The sequence below is a fragment of the Aspergillus aculeatus genome (assembly GCF_001890905.1).
Source record: "Aspergillus aculeatus ATCC 16872 unplaced genomic scaffold ASPACscaffold_11, whole genome shotgun sequence".
NCBI lineage: Eukaryota > Fungi > Ascomycota > Eurotiomycetes > Eurotiales > Aspergillaceae > Aspergillus > Aspergillus aculeatus.
In genome coordinates this window covers 375356-387077 of record NW_017962986.1, presented here as the reverse complement: position 1 = coordinate 387077, position 11722 = coordinate 375356, and the positions used below count along the sequence as shown (strand labels likewise).

General features: G+C 54.3%; 3 protein-coding genes across 3 annotated transcripts; 2 read left to right on the top strand and 1 right to left on the bottom strand.

Annotated features, from left to right (window-relative positions):
- Positions 1–1711: 1711 nt before the first annotated feature.
- On the top strand, positions 1712–3528 carry ASPACDRAFT_31197 (alpha-mannosyltransferase; the record flags this gene model as incomplete). Its single annotated transcript, XM_020199793.1, has 2 exons — positions 1712–2969; positions 3050–3528. 2 exons carry the CDS (start codon positions 1712–1714, stop codon positions 3526–3528), a joined length of 1737 nt encoding a protein of 578 aa, XP_020054634.1.
- A 1442-nt stretch (positions 3529–4970) lies between these two features.
- On the bottom strand, positions 4971–7134 carry ASPACDRAFT_1881793 (cell wall cysteine-rich protein). The gene has a single exon (XM_020198255.1). It carries the CDS (start codon positions 7120–7122, stop codon positions 5071–5073), a length of 2052 nt encoding a protein of 683 aa, XP_020054633.1. The 5' UTR covers positions 7123–7134; the 3' UTR covers positions 4971–5070.
- Positions 7135–8255: 1121 nt separating this feature from the next.
- ASPACDRAFT_61817 (uncharacterized protein) lies at positions 8256–9984 on the top strand (the record flags this gene model as incomplete). Its single annotated transcript, XM_020203706.1, has 2 exons — positions 8256–9788; positions 9856–9984. The coding sequence occupies 2 exons, from the start codon at positions 8256–8258 to the stop codon at positions 9982–9984; spliced, it is 1662 nt and encodes a 553-aa protein (XP_020054632.1).
- Positions 9985–11722: the final 1738 nt, after the last annotated feature.

Here is an 11722-nt window from a genome sequence, read left to right as displayed (position 1 = left end):
CTTCTGTAGTAGTGGTGGCAGTGGTTGTCGGCTCTTCTGTAGTAGTGGTGGTAGTGGTTGTCGGCTCTTCTGTAGTAGTGGTGGTAGTGGTTGTCGGGCTCTTCTGTAGTAGTGGTGGTGGTAGTTGTCGCCTCCTCAGTAGTTGTTGTACTACTAGTGGTTGTGGTTGGTGCTGTAGTAGTAGTTGTACTACTAGTTGTTGTGGTTGGTGCTGTAGTAGTTGTTGTACTACTAGTTGTTGTGGTTGGTGCTGTAGTAGTTGTTGTACTACTAGTTGTTGTGGTTGGTGCTGTAGTAGTTGTTGTACTACTAGTTGTTGTGGTTGGTGCTGTAGTAGTTGTTGTACTACTAGTTGTTGTGGTTGGTGCTGTAGTAGTTGTAGTACTAGTAGTGGTAGTTGTTGAAGAGCATTTAAATGTAAATTTGAACCATTTCCACCAGCTTCTATACCCAGTCAGCTCACCGGCAGTCCCGGTCTCCGATGGACGAGTCGGCGAGACAAGTCCCGCATGGGTCACAATACTGAACTCCTTGTCGCATGGATTGCTGGTGGTGATACTCGAGATAGGAATAGTGCAACTAGCAGTGGCACCATTCAACGTACAGAACCCATTCGAGTTGGTGTAGGGGTACTGGCCAGGTCCAGAACCGGGGGGGGTGCCTGTACCAATCCATACATGCACCTCATTGTATGTGTAATCTAGAGTTTGTGGGTAACTGACAATAAGGTTAGAACCCGAAATTGACAGTGTTACACTTGTCCCGTAGTATTGCTGGCCGATATAGAACTTGGCATTTGTGGGATCTACCCCCGTTGGCAAAGGGTTTTGTCGTTGGAAGAGGGCAGGCTTCTTGTAGCGGGATCTTGGTATCCATCCTCCTGGGCCGGCAGCAACAAGTGTGGAAAGGAGGTTCAGCACAGCAAAGCTGAGCATCAACTTGAAGTAGACTTTCATCTTGATAGGACTTGGAGGAATGCTATCATGAACTTGATTGTTGTCTCAAGCAGAAAGATGAAGTTCTGGTGAGGGACTCTTATATAGACGATGCAGCATGTTTCTACAGAGGCATCAAAATGACTGATCCAAGTGGTGACTCAAGTGGTGACCTCACATACCTCCTTCTCGTATGAAGTTTACTTGCTGGGGTTGCTTTTTGAAATCTGTCTCCTGTTCTCTTTGTTCTGGACATCTTTGAGTGAGCGGTACAGAAATGCACTGAGTTTGTCAGGGTCAGTGGCAAGATCAATTGACTTCCTTTCAAGCACCGAACACTAGAGCTTAATCCTGTACAAGTGTTCTAGGCTCCATCATGAAGTTTGGTTGGAATACCATTCTAACAGAGTTCAGCTCCCAGCTTCAGAGTTGACCCGAGCTCTAGGAACCATATCTGCACACTGGATCGCACCACACCTTAGCAATTTTAATTCCGGCACTTCACTCTATCCAAGGCAGATAAGAATGGCCGTCTGGTTCCGGTTTGCTTTTTCTTGAGGCTTAAATTCGCGCAACGTTCTAGACCGGTATGAGGGTTTGAAGAGCACGCGGTTCTAAATCCATACGAAAGCCTTCGACGTCAAGACCACATTCTAGACATGGGCATTTGCTCTCGACGCTAGACCAACTCTGAGATATGTGCTATAAGAATCTTGTCCCATAATCAACCTGTGTTTCATCATCAATCCTACTCACGGCCGCACAATCTCAGTTCAATGTTTACCGTCTCGCATTTCCCAAATCAGACCCGACGGGCGTCGATCCTGTCGAGGGCGCTGCTCCTCGTTCTTCTCGTAGGATACTGCTTCAAAGCAACCCTGCTCACCATCGAGTACCACCATGCAGGGCTCTGTGGGCCTCCTCTCTATAAACGAGAAGACCCAAGCGCTATAATCACAGACACCCACTCTCAAAGTCCACTAGCCCTACACAACTCACCTCCCCCCAGCAACGTCCTCCCCAACTTCGACCGCACCAATTTCACCAAGAACCTTTCCCACCTCCTCTCCCTCCTTCCCAACGCATCCCAGGCGCAAGGCCTCGTCAGCCCCATCACCAGCACCGGCGAAGCTAAACTTCACGAGCTCGGCTTGCGGGCCCGGGCCTTCCGCTCCCTTCTCGACGCCTGGGAAGCCGTACACCTCGTCCCAACGGCCACAGGGCCCCTCACCCGCGATGACATCCTTCAGCTCCTCCAGAATTACCCCTCCATTGCCCACGACCTCCGAACCGACAACCCCACCCTAATGCACAGCTATGAGACCCTCCGAATCTTCTACACTCAGCTCTCCACACGTCTCTTCGACTGGACAACCCCATACTTCCCCTCACACACCACCCTACACACGCAATTCCACAGCGGCGGGAGAGGCCTCGTCCTGACCGCTGGCGACAAACAAGCGCCCTACGTACTCACCTCCCTACAATCCCTTCGGCAACAAGGCTGCACGCTTCCGGTCGAAATCATGTACCTCGGCGACGACGACCTCGGCGAAGACGCCCGCGACGCCCTCGAAGCCATCCCCGGCGTGATCACGCGCGACCTGTCACCAATGGTGCAGGACGAAGGCTGGACGCTGCGCGGCTGGGCCGCCAAACCCTTTGCCATTCTGCTCTCCAGCTTCCGCGAAGCGATCTTCATTGACGCGGACGCACTCTTCATCACCAATCCAGCGGACCTCTTTAAGGACCCGGGTTACGTTGAGACGGGGGCCCTCTTCTTCAAGGACCGACTGCTCATGCCTGGGGAGAAGCGCGCGTGGCTGCGGCAGGTGCTGCCGGCGCCGTTGTCGCGGGCGGTGCGCCGCAGCCGCATGTGGACGGGCCAGAGCATCCACATGCAGGAGTCCGGCGTGGTGGTCGTCGACAAGTGGCGGCATTTTGTGGCGTTGCTGCTGGTGACGCGGCTGAATGGGCCGGATCGCGATGGCGATAAGGCGAACGGCAAGGTCGGCGTCTATGATATGGTTTACGGTTTGTTTTCCCTTTTTATTTCGTGGGAGGAAGAGGATACTACTACGCATTGGTGATGGGCTTGACTAACGAATACACAGGAGACAAAGAAACCTTCTGGCTGGGCTGGGAGCTGGTCGGGGATACGGATTACGCGTTCCATGAGGGCGACGCGGCGGTCATGGGCACGGCGAAGGTGAACCGCGCGCGGGCAGCAGCTGACAATGAGACGGTGGATGCAGCTGAGGGGGATTCAAGGAGTGGGAACCCAGAAGACCCCCAGTTCAGCATCTGCGCACCGCAGCTGCTGCACCTGGGGACCGACGGCCGCCCGCTGTGGTTCAACGGGTGGTTGCTCCCGAACAAGTACTCGGACGACCCGCGCCAGCAGCCGACGGCGTTCGAGGCGTTCATCACGGAACCGTCGGAGGCGACGGCCGTGGGCGCGTGGAAGCTGCAGCAGAATAACGTCTGCTGTTTGGCGGCGGATCATGTCGGGAGTTTCAGCGCCGCGGAGAAGGAGGTGCTTGGGGGGTTGGTGGAAATTGCGAGGGAGGTGGGCGCTATTGGTGAGGATTGATCTGTATGCGTGTCTTAATTGAGTTCGATTTAGTCAAGGAAGGCAAATAATCAATCTGCTCAAAAGGGTATAGTATAAGCTGGTACCGTATAGGTAGGTGGATATAGTACATTTAGCTTAGGGTTTCGCATACGGCAGATTCTCACCTGGAGTGGCTCAATACGTCACCACCAACAACTCCCCATCGATCCGGAACTCAATTCCTAATAGCCTTCATCGCGGAACAGCATTCCCGACCGGACCCAAGATCACAGATACCCGTAACCAGGGATTCTTCACGTGTCTGAAGAGCGGGCTGCCGCCCAGATAAGCGTGACTGTGACAGGGTTCCCGCCCGCTGCCCCACCGGAGTATTTGGCCGGCCATTGATGACGTCTTCAAGAGCAAGACCGTCCCATGGACGCGAGAGTGCACCTCTGCCCAGATTGAGAAATGAATTCTAGATCGCTCGATTTCTTTTGAGTTGGTGGTGGTGACTATTGCGTGCCGCGAGAGTGGTTTTGTTGGAGCGTTGCGGCAATTTTCGATCCCGATGGATGCCGATCGGGCCGTTTTCACACGCCATGACTGAATACTTCTTTCTGGATAATATATAGCTATGGATGTACTTGTCACACAAATCTCCTCAAGAGGATTGCATATGTTGCTGTCTGAAAACGGGTTGGACCGCTGCGTTTGTTCCATCAAGGAAGCGAGAAACTTCGTCAACCGCATTGACATCATGAGCACGCTCTAGATTCTACCCGTCACTCGACTAGACAGACCATTGGATCTTGGTGCTCGTGTCAGTTGATTGTCTGACTGGCAGAGAATGCAGATCAGGATTTTTTCAATGCGCTATACTTAGTCCCGTCGATCTGTTACCGATAAACAGTATGTACCGTATGTACCGTACCTCGCATGTTGGCCTCATGAGTTCTGTCCAGTGTGCTTCTTTTGATTACACTACTATTGAACCACCTCTAAGGGATTGCGTTGTCGGTGCCCAAAGAACCGACCGGAAAAAGCACGGTACGCTATCGACCTACCGGTAAAGCGAGTTCCTCGTTGGAACTGGATTTACATCATCATCACCGTCCAGCCCTAAGTCTTTCTTCAGCACTCGCTAGACTCGACTCTCAGATTTAGGGCCTTTTGCCCATTGTTTATTCGCAGAGATAATGTGGGCAGTATTTTGCGTGTCTCCGGAACTTGAATGATGGCTCTCTTAATGAAGGAATTATCAAGGTCAATTTGATAGCTGAATAAAAGACGTCAAGCACATGAACTGTAGCAAACCATCCACTGTACTTAGCTTGCTTTACGCGGCAAGGTCATGAATCCACCACTTTGGTTTCGCTCTCCGAAAGCTCTCCCACCAACAGCGCGGCACTTGGGCCCGAGATACAGCCCTACAGACACGCGATTCTACGTTTTACTTGATTTGCCAGCAGCATAAATGCAGAGACCTTCAAATTGCACATTAAACAAGACATCAAATTACAACACCAATCCCAAAATCCCTACCACATACACCATGCATCACACGTCAAACACCCTCAACTAATACAACCAGTCGGCACACATGCCGGTGTGACGATCATAGAGCGCACCGTCGGGGCATCCGGGCTCCCCGAAGCCGGTCGGGGGGCAGTACTCGAAGTTCAGACAGTCGCCGCTCTCGAGGGCGCACTGCTTGCCGTTGAAGACCTGGCCGGGGGGGCAGGCGGGCGGGGAGATGGCAACACACAACTTGGACTCCGGGACGAAGACGGTGCCGGGCAAGCAGTTGGGCGGCTTCTCGGCGACACACTTGCGGCCGTTGAAGCGCATGTCGGGGGGACACTCGGGCTCGAGGGGGTGGGCGCACTCCTCGCCGTCGAAGACCAGGCCATCGTCACAGACGGGCTCGGTGCCGACGCAGGTGGTGCCGTCGAAGATGGTGCCGGCCGGGCACTCGGGCCGGTTCTCGGAGACGCACTCGCCGTCGACGAGGTGGTAGCCGGGCTCGTTGCACTCTAGGGGCACGGTGCTGATGCACTTGCCGTTCACCCACTTGTGGTCGGGGGGGCAGGTCGGGTTCTTGCGCGAGACGCACTGCTTACCGTCGAAGAGGGTGCCCTTGGGGCACGTGGGCACGCCGACGATGCAGCCGCCGGTGGCGGTCAGGGTGGAGCCCGAGGGGCACTTGGGCACGCTGGTGGTAACGCAGTCGCCGGAGCCGTTGGGGACGCTGCCCGCCGGACACGAGGGGGTGCTGGTGGCCACGCAGCGGGCGCCGTCAAAGACCGTGTCCTCGGGGCACGAGGGGAAGTGCGGCGTCACGCACTCCTCGCCGTCGAAGGTGCTGCCCTCCTCCGGGCAGATAGGGTGCAGCTGCTCGGACACGCAGTTCTCGCCGTCGAAGGTGAAGCCGTCCTCGCAGGCGGGCTGCTCGATGCTGACGCAGATGGTGCCCTCGAGGCGGGTGCCGGGCAGGCAGTTGGGTTCCTCGGTGGAGATACACACGCTACCGGTGAGGGTCAGGCCGGGGGGGCAGGCGGGCTGCTCGGTCGAGGTGCAGACGCCGCCCTCGAGGACGTGACCGGGAGGACATTCGGGCTGCTCGATGCTGACACAGCGGCTGCGCTCCAGCTTGGAGCCGGGGGGGCATTGCGGGATGCGCACGGGCTGCTTCTGGCAGTGCTGGCCAACCTTGGTCGTGCCGGGGGGGCACTTGCCGGTCTCGTCGATGTCGAAGACACAGACCTCGCCGTCCCAAATCATCCCGGAGGGACAGCAGCGGGCTGTGCCGGAGGCGAAATCGGCGGAGAGGTCGCTGCCGGGGGGGCAGGTGGCTTCTTCGGTCATGACACACTTCTTGCTCAGCGAGTCGAGCGCGCTGCCGGGAGGACAGGCAGGCTTCTCGGAGGTGACGCACTTGCCAGTGGTGGGGTTGAAGGTGTTGTCGGGGGGGCAGGACGGACCGGTCTCGTCGACACAGACGCCATCCTTGCTGAGGACAGTACCGTCTTCGCAAGTAGGGCGGATAGTCGAGACGCAGTTCTTGAAGTTGTCGTGGAACTCGGTGTCGGGGGGACAGACGGGGGGCTCAACGCTGATGCAGTTGCCGCCGCAGGTGATCATGCCGTGAGGACATTCGGGCTGCTTGGTGCTGACGCAAGACTTGCCATTGAACTTGTAATTCTCCGGGCAGCCGGGAATCTGGGTGGATTGACAGACTTTGCCGTTGTACTCTTGCCCAGAGGGACAGGTTGGGGGGCCAGTCACACAGGTCTTGCCCTTCAGCACGGTGGGAGGAGGACAGACAGGGAACTCGGTCGAGATACAAATGCTGCCGTTGTAGTCGCTGCCGTCGGGACAGATGGGCTTGATGGTCGACACACACTTGTCGCCCTTGCGAACAAAGTTCTCCGGACAGTTGGGAACACCCAAGACACAGTTCTTGCCATCGAACTCGGTTCCCTCAGGACAACACTTGACCAAGCCAGAGGCAGGGTCCTGCAAAGGACGGATGTCATCCAAGGTGTACTTGGTTTTGCCGGGCAGCTTGGCCTGAACCTGGGCAGCGCTCAGGGCCACCAGAACAGCCAACAAGGACCCCAACTTAGCCATGATGCGTGGCTGGAGTGGGAAAGAAAGTTGAAGAGGAAGAGAAGAGATGGTGAGGATGATGAAAGGCAGGAAGCCCCGGGAAGTGAGGGTATTTATACCATGATTCTTCTCGCAGCGACGGCCGGTTCTCTTTGGCTTCTCCGCGCCTGGTGATCATGTTCCAATACTGATCGTATGTGCATTTCCGCTTCACTTCAGCTTTAGCCACTCAGTCAAGTGGATCAGATGCCGATCACTTCGGTTCTGGGAATGGGGAGCTGGCGGTGTATGTATCTGTCTCTGCGTGAAAGCGATGAGATCCTACCCGATCAACTAGTCCAATTCCAAAAGAGCAGTGGCTAGCTGTGGGCTCAGCTGAAGTGGTGAACTAAAGTCAGCTCCGCTTGAAGTAGCATTCTCGAGGAAAGGGCAGAGTGGGGACGGGACGTCAGTATGTGATCTGTGATCGACAGCGAAGGGCGAGCATGGAGGAAGAAAAGTCCCGACACGATGGACGCTAAATCAGATGTGCTCGCTCGATTTCTGCAGCTCAGGTTTGGGTGTTTGCAGGGTATTCATGATACTGATGGTATTGAGGGTATTGATGGTATTGAATGCAATGAAGTGGGGCCTCAATCGAAGCCGGGGCGGAGCGAACCTGCCTTAGCGCTAGCCAAAACCCTCATTAGTGAATCGTGATTGATTAGACTAGCTTGACTGTCAAACCCCCCGAGATGCGCCGCGCGCATCGATCGCCTCGGTTAATCTGAGCTGACGAATTTGGTCATTGCTCCGTGAGACGTGCAGCAGCTGTGGAGATCTCCAAGGGATCAGCATCCGAAGTACACCTACGTACTGTAGGAGTCCGTGTATTGTTGATGGTCGTATGGATGTGACGGGGGTCTGCTATCAGCCCTTCGGGGTGGTAAATGGTAGAGGAAGACCCATGGGATCTTAGGTCAAGTTGAATTGAAAAAGCCTTGCTTTTGTGGAAATTACGTGCAGGCTTCCACAGCCTATGACATGGTCTTCTCAATACCTATAAAGTGATCACTGAACACCCTACCCACCTACCACAACCAACTTATCTTTCTTTTCTCTAAGTTCAACTCCATACCTGTGCTCTTTCAATCTGCAGAAAGAGCGACGGTGATATGCTTTTTCAAGCTGCCCTTTTTGCCACCTTGCTAGCCACTACGGTGGCCAGCAGCGGCTCCAACTCCAAATGTCTATCCTCTAACACGGTCGGGGCTGCCAACTACCAACTCTGCTGTCCTGACAGCCAAGGCTCCGGAAAAGGGACCGTAGGTGATTCGGCCTTCGAGTTCACCTGCGGTCAGTATTTGACCGGCAAAAGTGGCGCGGGCACGCAGCACCGACAGGTGAACAGTGCCAAGGACTGCGCCCAGCTCTGTTCGAGTCCGGACTGTCCTGGAGCCTCCTGGCACAGCGCTGGGAAGAAATGCTTCGTGCTCGGCAGCGGAAACACCGACTATGCCCCTTACTCGCCGGCAAAGGACTGGATGGTCCTGACCAAGTCGGCGGAGACCCCTGAGGATCCCGATCCGGAGGAGGATTGTAAGGAATTCATCGACGCGGCCAAGGAAACGGCCGCTGCGCAATGTGCCTCGGAGAAGGAGCAACAGAAGAAGGAGTGTGAGAGCAACAAGGCCAGCGCTCTCACCGAGGCCAAGGCCAAATGCGAAGCCGAGAAGACCCAACTCAAAGAGCAGGCCGCTACTGCGGCAAGCGAATGTGAGGCGGACAAGACCGCGGCACTGGAGCAGTGCACGACTGAGCAAGAGCAGATTCGTGGGGAGGAGAAAGCCAAGTGCGAAAATGAAAAGGCCGAACTCACCAACGGCGCCACCGCTAGCGCGGAGCAATGCGAGGCCGACAAGGCCGCAGCGCTCGCAGGCGCCAACCAACAATGTGCGACCGAGAAGGAGCAGCTTCGACAGGAAGGCGAAGCGCAGTGCAAGTCTGAGAAGGAGGCCGCCAGCTCTCAGTGCCAGAAAGAAAAGGATGAAATTCGCCAGCAGGGCGACAGCAAACTACAGCAGTGCCAGGCTGACAAGGAGGCTGCCAGCTCTCAGTGCCAGAAAGAGAAGGATGAAATCCGCCAGCAGGGTGATAGCAAGCTGCAGCAGTGTCAGGCCGATAAAGACAGCGCTCTTGCCAACGCCAAAGCTCAGTGTGCCACGGAGAAGGATCAGCTTCAGAAGTTGGTGGATGATGCTCGATCGCAATGCAAGTCCGAGAAAGACGCCGCCGCCTCTCAATGTGAGAAGGAGAAGGACGAGATCCGCAAGCAGGGAGAAGACCAGCTGCAGCAGACTAAGTCCCAGTGTGACGCCGAAAAGGCAGGCCTCCAGCAGAAGATCAAGGAGTTGGAGGAAAAGGCCTCGTCGGTGGGGAGTGGCACGGGTGGTGGTCAGTGGCTGTCGGTCGATGAGAAGTGTCGCAGCAACAGCTGGATGAGTCTCTGCGATGGCACCTGTTCTCAACGCCAGTTTACCCTTGGGGGTGTGGATTTCCAGGTCAAATGTAACGTCCGCACCAACGGGGCAGTTGAAGAGATTTGGTGGTATCGCCAATCGGTTCTGGAATGTGCCGAAGAATGTGCCTTGAATTCACGTTGCTTGGGAGTGGGATGGAGGAGCTTCGGCGGTGAGCCTGAGAAGGGAGTAAGTAGCCCTAAAACCATCAAGCATCCAGGCTTATCTCAGTGTGCTAACCACCCAATGCAATTAGGTCTGCCATGCTATGATCAAATGGGATCATATCTACCAGCTCGTCAATACTGCCTACCCTTACGCCGGTGGTGAGCATCTTATCTACGCCAAGGGTCGCATCACTCCGACCGGAGCCCCTGGCACCTGAGAATTCTGAAGTACATTTACCAGCCATATGTTTGAAGCCAGGGAAATCAACTCTTTCTAAATCTCAATTTTATGAAATCATGAAATGAAAGTCCTATTGCATTGTAACATGTCTGCATTACTCCCTACCATCGCCATAAATTCCTCGTGGAGCCTGGAGACACATGCGGGGCAAGGAAAGTACCGTGCAATACACAGGGACGATCGACTCCGGTACGATGACGGTATCGTCAATTGAATCGGAAATCATCTTCCACGGCTGAAAAGATCGGAGGGCGGCCAAGAAGATCTTCGGTGGGGTTCGCGCGGTTTGCTCGGAAATATTTACCTTCCCCCCAGTCCTCATAGATACAGGAGGAGTGCGTATGAGCGATCCGTAGCTCTAGAATCAATTCTAGGTTGGGCTTTATCTTTCGGAAGACACTGAATGCCGAAGCACACTCATTTTTCCTTCTTCTTCTCTTTTTATTTTTTTTTTTCGTCTCGGTTAGTATCCACAATCGAAGGTTCTCAGTGTTCACCGCTGTTCATTGTATCTGGAGCTAGTAATGAAATCTGGTACGTTTCGGCATCGGCCCGTCCTTTCGATGACAAAACATGGATTGCAAGCTGTCATTTTGCCCATCACTGTCTGCCATCGGTCAACATCGTAAGTGGAGAACTGTCCAGGATAGGTGAAAAAAGTCTCATTTACCTGCTAGATGAGCCTGGCCCCAGTCGAAAGATCTCACCCCACCAGGCTTTAGGCGAGACGGCCCAAGTTGTACCGCAGTTTGGGACGCTGGGATTGCTGAGGAGCTGCAGTGCTGCAGTGCTGCACAATCGCTGGGGGAGCTGTGGAGCTGAAAGATGCTTTTGCTTTTCCGATCTTTCTTCCTCAGCTGCTGTCGTAGGCCAATCATGGAGCTAGGAGCTATCGATCTACAACCCTCCTGCCCTTTTCTTCGACTAGTGCGGGAGCTGTCCTGAAATCCTGACTGCAGATCACCCTGTCGCTCGGTCCTCGAGCTGCATCTGCAATTCTGGATGCACTCCGGATATCGCCGGCTGGCTGGGAGGTGACGCCTCCCTTCGAATCACCATTTGATGATCGCGACCGTGGCTATCAGAGCTTCGAGGCCTCCGTGCTCGCGACAAGTGGTAATAGGTTTACCAACGAAAAAACAAAGAGAAAGAAAGAAAAAAGGGAAAAAAAAAGAAAAAAGAAAAAGAAAAAAAAAGAAAAGTCACTAGTGTAGACTCACCCCAAGTAGAGTGCCCGATCCGCTCTTCTGTGCTCCGAGATGTACAGTACTAAGTATCATGGCTCTGTACCGGGAGTGTTCAAGACAGACTCAACAGAATGAGTGGTCATTCCGCTGGCCCGGATCGGATGAGTTCGGTTGGCAAGAGCGAACTGCCTCAATGTGAAAATCAACTAAACTACTCTGTACTGATGTTGATTGCATCCTGAACCGTGTTCTATGAACAGCTCTCCCAAGTTACTTATGCTTTGCACCATCTCACTTCTCATGGGTTTTCTCAAGTGCCCCATGGTTTAGTTGTACTAGTAGAAAGGTTCACCCAAACTGGGCAAATTTCGCCTCTCCTCCTACTTACTGCTACTTACCTTGAAGTGCAGATACTCTCCGTGACAATTCTCTGTGCTCCACTCTTGGAAGCACTAACGCATAGGAAAGCAGATCTGGCTGTAAACTATTGTACCTAACATGTCACATGATATATATGGCAAAATTTCT